Source organism: Castanea sativa, chromosome 11, assembly GCF_040712315.1.
Source record: "Castanea sativa cultivar Marrone di Chiusa Pesio chromosome 11, ASM4071231v1".
NCBI classification, from domain to species: domain Eukaryota; kingdom Viridiplantae; phylum Streptophyta; class Magnoliopsida; order Fagales; family Fagaceae; genus Castanea; species Castanea sativa.
In genome coordinates, this window is record NC_134023.1 from 8129350 (window position 1) to 8144709 (window position 15360).

Sequence of the window (15360 nt, forward strand, 5' to 3'; positions counted from 1 at the left end):
AAGTTTATGGTAGCGTCCAGACAGGCTTATGAATTGGACCAGTAAAGGGCTAGACTAGAGGCAAAAGTTTACAAGATGGAGAGAGAATCTAGCCATCGAGTTGAAGAAAGGGCTAAGCTGGAGGACGAAGTAAAAGAGCGGAGGAATCTCATCGAAGAGTTAAAGGCAAACGCCGTCGAGAAGGACACTCGTCTCGACCACTTGCAAAAGAGAGGCGACGAGCTCTACACTCTTCTAGGAGTAAACAGTGTAGCAACTATTAGGGAATTCAAGGTGTCTAAGGAGTTTACAGACCTCTTGGACAAGAACTACGCTGCAGGGTTTGAGGACTTCCGTATGGACACAATTGAGCATTTCCCTAGGGTGGATTTCAGTCCTATTAAGCTTCACATTGCTACTGAGAGCTCTCTTCTCCAGACGAGCTCTGAAGATATTAATGTGGAAGACGACACCTCTACCCAGCTAGCCAAGGACAACCTAAAGTCTAGGCATAATACCCCCAGTGGTTTATAAAGGAATTTGTAATTTTCTTTATTTACTATTCTTGTTTTTCACCTTTCTTCTCCCATTTTTTTTAAAGGGGTCCATTGTTTTGGACCATTTAAATTTATGCAAGGACATTTAGCTCATCCAAGTTTGAGGACAGGCATCGATACAATTGCCTTTTTTAGGCTTGACACAATTTAAGGGTTTCTGGACAATAGTTGTCTACCCTTATTTATGAACATGTTTTTGTCCATTTTTATTGCCAATTTTAATTCCAAGTTTTCTTTGCCATAGATAGGAATATTTTGGAGGAATATTTTCCTCATCCTTAAGACTTATTCTGGGAGTTTTACTTGGCTATGTGTTTTCTTATAGCTTGGATTGCCTAGCAAATTGGACGTGTCGTCCATATAAAACGTATTCCATGCATGCTTTTCTTCGTCCTTTATTTTTGGAGGAGTGTATTAGGAGGTTTATTCCTTCCCTTTGTACTTAACATTATTGCCTTAGGTTTTATGGCAATTTTTCTTTTCCTCGTCTAAGGATGGCTCATGACAATACATCTCTACGTCTAGAGATTTTTAACGTCTTTAATTTAATATGAACGTTAATAATTAGAGAATTCAAGCTGCTTTATATACAATAACTATACATAACATCGTCCATAACCATCAGAGAACTTAATACATAGCATCATCCAAAGACATTGTCCATGCTAGTACTTAGTCCTTTTTTTAGGGAATTCAAATTACTTTATATACAAAAGGACTTTGTTCATGACATCGTCCATAGCATACGCTAGAAGCTAGTGCTTTTTAGGGAATTCAAATGCTAGAAAACATCAGACACTGCTGAAAAACATAAATGTTAAAAGATAACATAAATAAACTACTAAAGATCACTAGTAATCTTTAATCTCATCCATGCTGACCTTTCCGATGAGTCTTCTTCACTGGTAGTACTTCCCTAAATGCTCCACATTCCACGGGTGCTCCTACTTTCATCCATCCAGTGCTTCCAAGTAGTATAATCCTTGCCTTTCGGAATTAATGACTCTGTATGGTCCTTCCCAGTTAGGCCCCAACTTTCCATGAGTGGGGTCCTTTGTAGCCAGGGACACCCTTTCTAGGACAAGATCTCCGACATTGTATTGTCTTGGCTTTACAAATGAATCATGGTGCTTAATCATCAGGTTCTTGTAACGTGACACCCTTTGTTCCGCATCCATCCTTACCTTGTCAATAAGATCATGGCTTAGACGAAGCTGTTTCTCATTCTCCTCATTATTATAATGGGTCACCCTATAGCTAGTTAGACCAACCTTCGCAGGTATCACTGCATCACTTCCATATGCTAACTTAAAAGGAGTCTTTCCAGTTGGAGTCCTTACTGTCGTCCTGTATGCCCATAGGACACTGGGTAATTCATCTGGCCATATCTCTTTTGGCTCCTCAAGCCAAGTCTTGATGATCTTCAACAAGGACCGGTTTGTAACTTCTGCTTGTCCATTAGCTTGTGAGTGGGATGGTGAGGAGTAGTGATTCCTTATTCCTAACTGCTCATAGAACTCACTGAAAGGTGTGTTATCAAATTGACATCTGTTGTTTGAGATGAGCACCTTAGGGATTTCAAAACGTCAAATAATGTTCGTCCAAACGAAGCTTCTGACGTTCTACTCAGTGATCTTTGCCAATGACTCTGCTTCCACCGATTTAGTAAAATAATCAATCCCTATCACCAAGAACTTCATTTGCCACGTCCCCATGGGAAAGGGACCAAGGATGTCCAACCCCCGTTGAGTAAATGGCCAAGGGGCCACCGTTAGGGTGAGATGCTCTAATAGTTGTCTAGGTATGTTGTTGTAGCCCTGACACTTGTCACATGTTTTAACGTAAGTTTTAGCATCTGCTTGCATGGACGGCCAATAATATCCTGTGTAGACTATTTTATAGACGAGGGACCTGGCCGTTGAATGGTTTTCACAAGCTCCTTCATGGACGTCTCTTGGGACATAAAGGGACTCGTCTGGATTTAAACACCTCAAGTAGGGCTGAGAAAAATCCCTTTTGTATAACACCTCGTCCATAAGGACAAACCTCGTTGCTCTCACATTTAGCTTCCTTGCTTCTTCTGTATCATCTGGGAGGAGTTTGTCTTTAAGATAAGACACGATTGGAGTAGTCCAATTGGATACTCTATCTATCTAATGAATGTCAATACTTGGGATGTACTAGATTTTGATTTGATCACTCACCATTTCATCTGCAAATGTCGTCTTAGCTAGGACGTCAGCTTCCATATTATCCTCCATTGGTATTTGTTGAAATTGAGCTGTTGTGAAGCTTTTGATGCACTGCTTAACTTTACCCAAGTACTTTTTCATCCGCTTTTCCTTAGCTTCACATGTTCCATTTACTTGGCCTATCACTAACTATAAGTCTCCCTAAATGAGGACTAAATCTACTCCAAGTGGTTTAGCCAACTCCAAGCGTAGGGCTTCAAATTCAACTTCATTATTGGTTGTCTGGAACTGTAGATGGACTGCATACTCCAAATGATCCCCTTCTGGTGAGCATAAAACTATTCCAATTCCTCTTGCATGTTGTGTGGATGAGCCATCCACATGGACGACCCACTGTTTTGCCCCCTAGTCTTCATTTTGCTAACTACTAGCAGGAGTGAATTCGAGAATGATGTCACTAGGACTTGAGCTTTTATTGCTTCTCTTGGTCTGTACTGCACATCAAACTCACTAAGTTCTACTGCCCACTAGATTAGTCATCCAGCAGCCTCCAGCTTGTTCATGGCCTTCTTTAGTGGGTGATCTGTTAAGATGTTGATTACATGAGCTTGAAAATAAGGCTTGAGCTTCCTTGCTGCTGTCACTAATGAAAATGCAAGCTTTTTTCCATAGTCGGATATCGTCATTTATCCCCCCTTAAAGCTTCACTGGTATAGTAGACAGGCTTATGTACCTTTCCTTCTTCTCTAATCAAAGCTAAACTTACTGCATGAGGAGATACTACTAGGTAGAGATATAACTCTTCTCCTAGTTGAGACAGGCTCAACAGCAAAGTTGAAGCGAGATAAGCCTTCAAGTCTTCAAATGCTTATTGACACTCATTCGTCCATTTGAACACCTTCCTTAGTACTTTGGAAAATGGTAAACACTTGTCAGTAGCTTTTGAAACAAACTTGTTAAGGGTAACTACTCATCGAGTAAGGCTTTGGACGTCCTTAATATTCTTCGGGGGCTCCATGTTCAGAATCACTTGGATTTTATCAGGATTTGCATCAATCCCTCTTTGTGAAACCATAAAACCAAGGAATTTCCCTGATGCAACTCCAAAGGCACATTTCCTTGGATTCAGCTTCATCTTATATTGCTTAAGTGTATCAAAGGTCTCTTGAGGGTCGTCTAGATTATGTCTCCCTCCCGTTTTTGACTAACATATTGTCCACGTACACTTTAATGTTTCTCCCAATTTGTGGACGAAACATATGGTTGACTAGCCTTTGGTAGGTATCTCCTACATTTTTCAAACCAAATGGCATCACTTTATAACAAAACAAACATTGGCTTATGATGAATAAGTTTTTCTCCTAGTCTGCCTCGTCCATCATAATTTGGTTGTAACCTGAGAATGCATCCATGAAACTTAACAGCTGGTGTCTAGCTGTTGAATCCAACAACTAATCAATGCATGGAAGGGCATAGCTGTCCTTGGGGCATTCTCTGTTTAAATCTGTGAAATCCACGCACATCCTCCATTTGCCATTAGCCTTTTTGACCATTACTACATTAGCTAGCCAATTAAGGTAGTAAATTTTGCGAACGAATTTAGCAGTGACTAACTTATGAACCTCCTCTTTGATGGCATTATCTCATTCTGGGGCAAACACTCTTTTCTTCTAACGGGCGGGCTTGTAGGATGGAGACATGTTTAAATGATGAGTAATCACACTTGGATCAATCTCAGGCATGTCCTTATTGCTCTAAGCAATAACATTTGTGCTCTTTTTAAGGAATCCAACGAGATCTTGCTTCGTTTTCTCCCACATACTCGTCCCAATCTTGGTAAACTTCTCTAGGTTAGACTCATCCAACAGTACATCTTCAAATACCTCAATTGGCTCAGCCAATGTTCTCCTTTCTTCATTGTTCATTGTCTGCATCTACCCGTCCGTAGCTAACATTGGTAAGTAACATTCTCTAGCAGCTAATTGATCTCCTTGTACTTCTTCAATGACATACTCTATTGGGAATTTGATAGACAACTGGTAGGTGGACGTTGCAACCCTCCAACTGGTCAATGTTGGTCGTCCAATAATGGCATTGTACAAGGACGAACAGTCTACAATAAGGAAATTCACTTCCTTATTGACTTGATGTGGATAAGAGCCAACCATGACTGGTAAGGAGATGGTGCTTACTGGTAGAACCTTCATTCCTCCAAACCCGATGAATGGCTTATTCACTGGATGAAGTGATTCTTTATTGAACCTCATTTGCTGGAAGGCTGGATAGTAGAGGATGTCTGCTGAACTCCCATTATCTATTAACACCTTTCTAGTTGTATAAGTTGCAATCGTCAAAGTAATGACAATTGCATCATCATGAGGATGGTGCAGTTGTCTTGCGTCTTCATTCGTGAAAATAATGGCTGGCTCATCTTCTCTAATCATCCTTGGTGGTCATCCAGATATTTGAACATTATGGACTTCTCACAGGTAAGTCTTCTTGGCTTTGGACGAGCTTCCTGTTGATGTACCTCCCACGATGATCCTTATTTCTCCAAGCGGTTGACGTGCTGGATCTTCTACTTTACCCTACATTGGCTATCTCTCATCCTTGTGGTCTCGCCCAAGAAAATTTATTAACTTTCCCTGCTTAATAAGAGCTTCACTATGTTGTTTCAAGTCATAGCATTCGTCCGTATCATATCCATGGTCGCGGTGAAAACGATAGTACTTGCTTTAGTTCCGCTTGCTAGGGTCTCCCTTCATCCTCTCGAGCCACTTCAAGGATGGATCGTCTTTAATCTGCATTAACAAATGGTCAAGTAGAGTATTCAAGGGAGTGTAGTTGGAATATCGTCCTGAGGACAATAATCGCGTCTTCTTTGGCTTTCATTGCCATCGCGATCCCTTTTCTCCCTTACTTTGGCTTTCATTAGATAAGGACTTTGCTCTAGATGGTGTATATAACAACTTTCCAGTCGTTCACCTTTCTTCTTTTTCTTGACAATAATCGCGTCTTCTGAGTTTCACAAGGTCGGGCAGGGCTTCACGAGGCCCCAAGGGGTTGGGATGAGGTAAGAAAATTTTCCCCGTCATGCGGAGCAAGGCGGGGATGGAGGAAGACAAAACCATGCAGGATGGGGATGAAGACCCCATCCTTCGGACCCACCTTGCCCCATTACCATCCCTAATTAGATGGAATATTTTAAGTCCACGTGAGTCTCATGTGATGATTTGTTAGTATACTAATAGAAGAGTAACAGTGGTATTAATTTGGTTTTTGTGGAAAGTTCATAGAGTAAATTGGCCAAAACAAAATTTTAAAATATGTCATGGCCACTACACTAATTTTTCCCAATTTTCACACACTAAGGTTTACCAGCCTTGTCATTACCACACCCAACCCAAATGAAATACAAAACGAAACCAAGAATACTGTGGACCCTCTCAAGTTCTCCACTTCCACAATTGCATATGCTTGTCACATGACAAATTAGTTTAGAATTTAGAGAAAAGTTTTGATAACTTTAGGTGTAGTTTTTTTTTTTTTAAAGTGATGGTTTAGTTGGGATCGGCCAAGAACGCTAACAATAAACTGATCACTTTACATCTAACAATAAACAATACTAATACTTCACAACTAACAACAAAAAGATTTATGCTAATAAACAAAAAGATTTATACTTTGTCTGAATTGATGAATGAATTGGTGGCAGCAGAAGGCATTCTTGTGAAAGCCGGTGTTGATACTAATATGGCTGAAACATCTTCTTCTAAGCCTAAGTCGAAAGGCAAGGGTGGTTGGAAGAAGAAGAATTTCACCAAACAAGAAGGTAAGCAAGTTGCCTTAGGAGTTGCCAATAAGGGAAAGAAGAAAGCAAAGGACTACACCAAAGGATAATGTTGCCATTGTGGTGAGAAACGTCACTAGAAGAGGAACTGTCGAAAATTCTTAGCTGCCAAGAAGAAAAGGGTTCTAGGAGACTAGAAGGCTAAATGAATGGGAAATGTTCCTTACTTTGGCTTATGGGAGCAAAATTCTAGTTGTAGCATTTGGGGTGTTTAATTTGTGCTTTGGTTTTAAGATTTTAATATTGGAAGACTGTTTATATGTACCTAATATTCTTAGGAATTTGATTTCTGCAACTTATTTAAGTAGACATAGATATTGTGTTATCTTGAAAGACAGTGTTGTAATTAAGAAGGATAAAGTGTTTATTTGTTCTGACAATATTGTTGATGGTCTTTATATTTTAATTCTCGATAAGCATGAATTGTACAATTCTGAATTAGATAATAATTCACATGTAAAATCATTAAAGAGTGAGTTTCCTTCTACTAGTGATGCATATCTTTGGCATTTGCGTTTGGGTCATATTAATTCAAATAGGATCCAAAAACTAGTGAAAGATGGGCTTTTAGAACCATTAGATTTTAATGAATTGTCAATTTGTGAATCCTACTTGGAAGGTAAAATGACAAAGAGACCTTTTAATGCAAAAGCAAATAGAGCTAATGATTTGCTAGAGCTAATGCATTTAGATGTATGTGGTCCTATGTCAACTCAAGCTAAAGGAGGCTATGAGTATTTCATTACTTTCACTAATGATTACTCTAGATTTGGTTATGTGTACCTAATGAAACAGAAGTCCGAAGCCTTTGAAAAGTTCAAAGAGTTTAGGGCTAAAGTGGAAAATCAATTGGGTAAATACATAAAGGTCATTCAATCTGATTGTGGTGGCGAATACCTCCTTGGTGATTTCAAAGATTACTGAACTGAAAATGGGATTATATCCCAATTGACTACACGTAGAACTCCTGAACAAAATGGTGTAGTAGAAAGAAGGAATAGGACTCTTTTAGAAATGGTAAGGTCCATGATGAGTTATTCAACTTTGCCTATTTCTTTTTGGGGGTATGCCTTAGGTACATCAATGCACCTTCTAACCTTAGTTCCATCAAAGTCTATTCCCAAAACACTTATGGAATTGTGGATACCTCCACATTTGGGGTTGTCTAGCACACGTGCCAAAAGGGAATCCTAATAAGTTGCAACAATAAACTGACTTTTTTTTTTTTAATCCAACGTTCCACCACTTTAATGTCCCTATACATAGGTTACAAGTTTGCGTTACTAAACCCAGCAAGCTAACACTGGTAGGAGAAAGCTTATGAAGTCTTGAAGTTTCCTTGTTTCCAGTGATGTGGGATTGTAGTCGTACCTTTGAGATTTGAATTTTATATCCCTTCCTGTCTACTATTTCCATTCGTTTTCTCTGAAGCCCCAAGTAGGTTCATTGTAAGCTTTGGTTAGAAAAACTTTTAATGTTATTTTCTAATTTGATTTTGGTACAAAAGGCCAAATAAAATGAATCGGATTTTACAATTTAAGAGGTTGGGGAAACAGTTTTCAAACCTTTTGTAATCCATGACCATTTCGGATTTAAAATATCAAATAATAGTGATAAATCAATGATCGATGTAGTGTAACAAGTAAATTGAGATTTGCAAAGGGTGGTAATTTTTTCCCTAACCTATTAACCAATCTATTACCCACCTATTTGGATAGGTCTGAGTCATAGCTAATTATTTGCATTAGCTTGCGGTTATTGTATAATCCATGTCACTTTCTTCGGATAAAACAAAAACTATATGGTAGTAATAATCACAACTGACAACTGATTAGTATTACTTGTTCTATACCACCTGCAAATATAGGCTTCTTCTTGTACAATGTATACATATGGGAATATTGATGAATATACAATCTTCAATCTTATCGACTTTCAATATTTATAAATGTACGAGCAATACAGGCTGAGCAGTAAACTATGATAGCCAAATTCGGTGTGTATCATTGAAAAATAAATATTAAACTCAACTCTGATAGTATAAAGGAATCATACTTGAAGCTTGAGCTTTAACAAATTTGGTGTGTATTATTGAAGATTAAATTACCTGACCAACTTTTGTATTAATTGTATCGTTGTAGATATTGTTAATGGGATAATATTATTTTCTATTATGCCGTCACACATGATAGTGTTTTCTCTAATGTGTTCTGGAAAATTATTGTATTAAAAACCGATTTCGCTGACACAAAATTCAGATGTTGGTATTTTCACAATTCCTATGTATAGTTTTGATTTTTCTGCAAGGTGTCAAGTGGAGACTCCATATGGTGATGATGAGTTGGCCTTAGAGTATGCTAAATGCTAGAACACTCCTATGTAAGATCTCTCAAATGCTAAAAAAAAATTACATTTGGTACAATATATTTCTATTAATAGAAGTGTATGGTACCATGTGCTATTATTATTATTGTTTCTTTCTTTTCATTTTCTTTCTTCTCTCACATGTCAGGTCTCTCATTTTGTAGTTAATAATTTTTTTTTTAAGGTTAGGTGTTCTACTTTGTGGTTGAGTATTCTTCTTTTTTTAATAAAATGTTTGTCTTATTTTAGGTTATTTTAATGGTGATGCGTTTAAAGCAAGAGATGTGACTCGGTTTTGTATTGTCAAATGTTATGTTAAATAGATAAAATAACTTTTTGGTGTATTAAAATAATTTTTTTTTTTTAGAATTACTCTTGGTATTTAAAGACACCATTCATCCTAATTGCCCAATGTCTACAATTGGACCATGCAATATGGGACTACAGGTACTGTGGAAGTTAAGCATTTCACAAAGAGCCAGTTGGAATAAATGTTCCCATGTAACTGTACCATCAAGTTGACCTTTTATTTTATTTTATTAGACTTTTAGTAAACTACAAAATGGGGCAATGGAGATAAGAAAGAGTTTCTTGTTCTTTTCAACAAAAACTTCTTTGTATTGAGATTGCGTGTGTGGTCTTTGGTGAAGGCAAATTGGTTACTTCCTACTCACCCATTTGTTAGCTCCCAACAGTTTGTTAGAGGCTTTGTCCTCTTATTTTAATCCCATTGGCAGAGATTATGTATTCCAGCTTTGTATCTTAATAGAAACTAACTTGATAAAAACTTAATGATCATCATCTCCTCCTAAAGAGATTTTCAGCTACTCCTTTCCGAAAAAGGCATAACAAAGACTTAGTTCTACAAGAAATAGGAAAACAAAAAATCATAATTCATCTAGGATAAGGAAAAGAATATATTTTATCTATTTAATCTTATCTAATTTATTACATCTAATCTTTTTTTAGAGACACTTACTATATCTAATCTAATTAAATGTATTATAATTGTTGAGTAATGCTATGACATTCTTTTTGTTGTGTCCTTAGCATTACTCAAAACAATTTGGAAAAAAAAGAAGCCCACAAGTCTTTTGTTTTTAAATAAATAAATTTAAAAAATTATCGGCACAATTTTAAAATTATACATATATAGCAAGAAAATTATATGACACTGTCCTCATAGATTTTGAGTTGTTTATCATAGAAATAGCTTTTAGAATTTATTTTTGTAATTTGCTTCACATAATTAAATGCAATACAATAAGGAAAGAAATCAAAAATTACAATACTAATCACACCTAATTTCTTCCCTTAAATGTCTAATTATATCTAACCTAATTAAATTATCACAGCTTGGAAAGAAGTTCAAATGTCTTTTCTTTTTTAGTATTGCTATGGACATAACAAAAAACTACAATAATTTCATAACTTTCCTAAATTACATTGCCAACTCATACAAGGGCCCTCCACAATGTCAAAATTTTCAAGAGGAAATTACACTTTGCCCATCTGTGATTTGCTCCAAAAAAACTTTGCCTACTTGTGGTTTAAAAATTAACACATTACCCACCTGAAATTAGCTCCCACTACAAAAAACGCGGGTCTTAGGCCGCGTTTTTTTCAGCCGCGTTTGCAAAAACGCGACCTAAGACCCTAATTGGGCCGCGTTTCTCAGAAACGCGGCCACAGCACCTAATTTATAGCCACGTGGGATGAACGCAGCCCAAGCCCAAGTCTGTAGCTGCGTTTTTTGGGTCTTAGGCCGCGTTTTGTGATTTATGGGCTGAAGCCGCGTTTTTAAAACGCGGCTTCAGACCCATCTGAAAATTTTTTTTTTTTATGTCTTGAAGCCGCGTTTGTAAAACGCGGCTCTAGTTCTGTCCTAAGGCCGCGTTTATTGAGAAACGCGGCCATAGTTCCCCTGAAGCTGTGTTTTTTAAACGCGGCTTCAAGATTCCTGAAGCTACGTTTTAAAAAACGGGGCTAAAACACCTTACTATAAATTAAAAAGAACAAATCTCCTTAAGCTTAAACAAAAAAATCCCTTGCTCTGTCTAAAACACTTCGAACCCAATTCCCTCAAAACCCAAACCAAACCACTCTCGCTCACCTCTGAGCTAGCCACCATCCCAGTCCTCTCCTTCACCGGCGGCAAAATCGGCAAGACCCAACTCGAACTGAAGTCCGCCCCACCCGATACCGTCCGCGCCACCCTCACCCGCATCGTCACTGACCTCCAGACCAAGCGCCGCGGCACCGCCTCCACCCTCACTGCCTTGGGTCTCTCCAACTCTCAATCTCACTCAAGACACTGACAGGGCCGAGTAACAGTAAGTTTTTACAATTAATTGTTTTGATTTTTGTTTTAGGGTTTCGATTTTTGGTTTAGGGTTTTTGATTTTAGGTTTAGAGTTTTGATTTTGTGATTGTAGGGTTTCGATTTTAGGTTTAGGGTTTCCATTTGGGCTTTAGGGTTTCGATTTTGGTTTAGGGTTTTGATTGCAGGGGTTGATTTCAATGGAATCCCCTCACTCTGGACCAATCAATCGACACTTAATTATTCAATTGCCCTATAGCAAATATATGAAATTGAAGGACCTGTATTACCAGAAATATATACAGCTTAAGCATGTTGAATCATGGAGATTCCTGTGCTCAAAGGAGAGATTGTGCTACCCAGTAAGCGCAAATCCATTTCCCCCAAAGGAGGGAAAAAGAAGTAGTACCAGTAATTACTAGATTGAGTTTTGGGTTTTTGTTTTTGTCAATTCTATGTTGTAGACCTTGTTCTGAATGAAATTCGTGTTATGTGTTTGTGGATATGTCTGCTTTGATATTGAGTGACAGGTTTCTAATTTTCTCAAACTTAAGACATTGTTTCGATTTGAAACACTTGTTACCTTTATATCTATGTTATTCATTTGTGAAAGTAGAGAAAACTAATGATAGAAAGTACCATCTTTGTTCAATGGCAACCAAATTGATTTATGAACTTATTTTTTGATAGGTGAAGAGTAGAGTTTGACAAATGGTTTTCAGTTTTTCTCTACTCTGTCAACATGATTGATGAAGTGTAGAAATGAGCAATGGAGATTGATAAAGGCTTTATTTAAATTTGGGATTATAACTGCCTAAATTTAAACTTGGGAATTCATCTGAGAAATGTTATAAACTCTGAGCCTTTATGTAACCTCCCTCAAAAAGAAAAGGAAAAAAATGTCTTGCCATATATGAAAATGAAATGTTTCTTTTTAGCAAGGAAAACTGAAGTACCACTGCTCAGGTGCTAAAGCTTAGGTTCCCCCTATTAAATTCATCCATATGGTTGCATTGCCCAATAAATCACATGGTAAAATTTAATTTTCCTTAGAAAAGATATCACTATCTTTGTTGCAGTGGTTAATACAACCATGATGCTAATTTCAATTGGGGAACCTAATTCAAAGCACCTAAGGAATTGTACCTAAACTGGCCCTTTATTAGCACTCAAAATTTGTCAAAATTGTTCCAGAATTCCAAAAACCAAATCCAAATAGCCCAAGTCTAGGGCCTCCAGGCTTCGGTATTATTAACCTAAATCCACTAAACTATATAAGCTAGACACTAGTGTGACGATAGAACCAAGCTCTCTCAACTCTTTGGGTACTCTTATATTCCCCCCCCGCCCCCACCCCCCCACCCCTATAAACAGGTTTTCACTTTTCTATAACAATGACACTAAAAATTATACAATTATCACATGCAAATCTGATAGCTTAACTAATCCCACTTCACCATTTCTCTTCCAACTCCACCTGGTATGGTAACTACAAAATACATTAAAATCTCTGTTGTCTGAAAACAACGTTGTACTAATTATGTACTTTTTGCTTTTGCTATGGTGACCAACTAGGAATGAAAATAGACAAATATAGTACTTACTTTATTATTTTTTTTTTAATTTTTTTTGTTTTAATGAGAAAAGATTAGGAATTTCAAATTTAATTTGAAGTAATGGGAGTAATGTAGTTTACTTTCTTACTTTCTTTTAATTTAATTACTTAGAAGTTGGACCTAGCAGATGCCAATGTGAAGCGGCTTCACCAAATCAAACATTTAGCGTGGACCCAGATGGTGATCTTGTTCTAACTAGGCGTAACAGTAAGTTCTTGTCTACAATACATTTATTTAATGTTAATGTTAGTATTATTATTAGTATTATTATTATTTTGTGAAGTCCAATGTAACGTCAAATTTGATATTGTTTACTGTACAATTTAAAGCCCGTTTGTTTTACGACATTCTCAAATTGGTCTACCAAATACATGCTAGCTATAATTGGTAACCCTTTATATTCCCAGGTGCTATAGCATTACTACACATAATAATAAGTTTCTTTCTTTTCTTTCATTTCAACCCATATTGATTTCTTTCTTTGTCTTCTTTTTATTTTTGGGTGCAACTAATTATAGATTATAAAATATTAGAATAACTACCTCAAACTTGAAAATAAATATTAATTTAATAGATTATAATATAAAAATATTAAATAAATATTAATTTAATTAATATATAAATATAAAAATGCCTCATTTTAGTTATTGTCCCAAATTGTTTAGGGTTGGCCCTAAACAAGTTGTACTCAAATACACACAAAACTCCTTAATTCCTATTAAAAAGAGTTAAAAATAATCCAGATTGTTTGAATTTTTTAAACTAAAATATATATTAGATTTTTTAGTGATCTCTCACTTGTTAAATACGTTTCTCAAAAAAAGAAAAAGAAAAAAAGAAGAAGAAGTTAAACACAATTAAGATTGTTGTTGAAAATAAAATATGCAACTATATTTGTATGTGGTACTTCTCACACTAGGTATAGTCTTTTTTTTGTGTGGCTGAGAATAGGTATAGTTATTAATTATGTCTAAAATATGGTAACAAAAATCAACATTAGCTGCTGTGCTGCACTGTAAGTTTATCATGAAAAATCTAGAAGGGAAGAAGAATAAGATAAACTACAAACAGTGTGCATCAGCAGATTCAATTCAATACCATTCATAATTGACAGTAGGTTCACTGGTAATATGGATATTTTGCAATTTTTTTATTATATATCCACTTATCCTTTTACGTTCTGCGTCAGACATGACATTAAAAGTTCATACTTTTTTCGTTTCCTGTTGACTTCTGGTGTAAACTATGTGAGTTTGATATTCATTGATGTGGTCGGTGAAGTTATGTCGGCATACATTGCTTTGTAAGAAATACCTACCTAATTTTTTATATTAGAATAACTACCTCAAACTTGAAAAAAATAAGATAATGACTCCCGTGGAAAAACATTAAGGAAATTGGTTCTGAAAGCTTAGAATGTCGGTTTAAATTGAATTATATAGCTCAACTAATTAATTAATTGTACTTATCGTATCAAAAAAAAAAAAAAAGTAAAGAGAGAAAAAAGTAATTGCACATAGATATTGCATGGCAATCTCTAGGAGAGTTAATTGCTGCCACTTACACCATGCTTATTTTCCGGATGCGGAATAATTAATACATCCAGCTTTATAAATTATTAATTCTGGCTTGTTGGGAGCTTATCTACTATTCCACCCCACCATAAGATTGTTATAAATTCCTTCTAATATTATTCAATTGCAATTCATTATGCAGGAAATTAACACAATGAATATGCTAAATACATGGTTGCCCAGATTTGAGCATGCTAAAAACATGCTTGAATACTTTTCGTTGAGATATCAAAATAATGTATGGCTTTTTTTTTTAAAAAAACTTTTTCTTTTAAAGATCTTTCACATATTAAATAGAGGGAGGGAGGTTTAAATCTTAAACATGTTAGATTAGTGATGATATGGATTTTTAGTGACATTGATGTACACAAAAAGCATGATATGTTAATCATATCATATGGCAGTGATTAGGTCTTCTTTTTTGTTTGGGTTTGAATAATATGGAACATTCAACACCTCTACAGCAAAAAGCAAGTTAAAATATATATATATATATATATATATATATATATATATATTTAAAAGCAAGTTAAATACCAATATTCCCTTCTTAGTATTATTGAGGGGGTGTGTTTCTTTTCTGTAGAATAAACCCAAGTCCAATAAATATTTGAGCCATTCAGAATACTCATTTCATTCTTAGATTTATTTACAGAAAAGTCATAATAAAAACAAATTTTGGTTCCTGTATGATAATTGAGGTGGCTACCAACTTTTGTTGAATGTTACCCATGCTGATCACTTCATGAAGCTCCAAAATTAGTCGGTTTATGTCATCTTTCGCCAGAGCAGAAAAGTGATGCCTGACCTTATGAGTATTGTGATCCAGTAGTCGCTCTCCTGGCTAGACATTAGAACCAATGATGGTTTCATTTTACCATTTTCTTTTTTCTCTCCCTCTATAATCT

At 36.1% G+C, this 15360-nt stretch overlaps 2 protein-coding genes across 2 annotated transcripts; both read right to left on the reverse strand.

The window, feature by feature from the left end:
• Positions 1-1486: 1486 nt before the first annotated feature.
• LOC142615988 (uncharacterized) lies at positions 1487-2797 on the reverse strand. Its single transcript, XM_075788885.1, has 3 exons — positions 2741-2797; positions 2583-2689; positions 1487-1883 (listed from the first exon to the last, which is right to left on the reverse strand). The coding sequence occupies exons 1-3, from the start codon at positions 2795-2797 to the stop codon at positions 1487-1489; spliced, it is 561 nt and encodes a 186-aa protein (XP_075645000.1).
• A 1865-nt stretch (positions 2798-4662) lies between these two features.
• Positions 4663-5172, reverse strand: LOC142615989 (uncharacterized). Its single transcript, XM_075788886.1, has one exon. It carries the CDS (start codon positions 5170-5172, stop codon positions 4663-4665), a length of 510 nt encoding a protein of 169 aa, XP_075645001.1.
• Between the last annotated feature and the right edge of the window lie 10188 nt (positions 5173-15360).

Bases quoted from the DNA above. Each gene is read 5' to 3' on its own strand.
- LOC142615988 (XM_075788885.1), bottom strand. From the start codon at position 2,797: ATGGAGGATAATATGGAAGCTGACGTCCTAGCTAAGACGACATTTGCA. The intron at 2,690-2,740 runs GTGAGTGATCAA...GACATTCATTAG, and splicing joins CGACATTTGCAGATGAAATG to ATAGATAGAGTATCCAATTG. The intron at 1,884-2,582 runs GTTTGTCCTTAT...ATGGGCATACAG, and splicing joins CTAAATGTGAGAGCAACGAG to GACGACAGTAAGGACTCCAA.
- LOC142615989 (XM_075788886.1), bottom strand. From the start codon at position 5,172: ATGATTAGAGAAGATGAGCCAGCCATTATTTTCACGAATGAAGACGCA.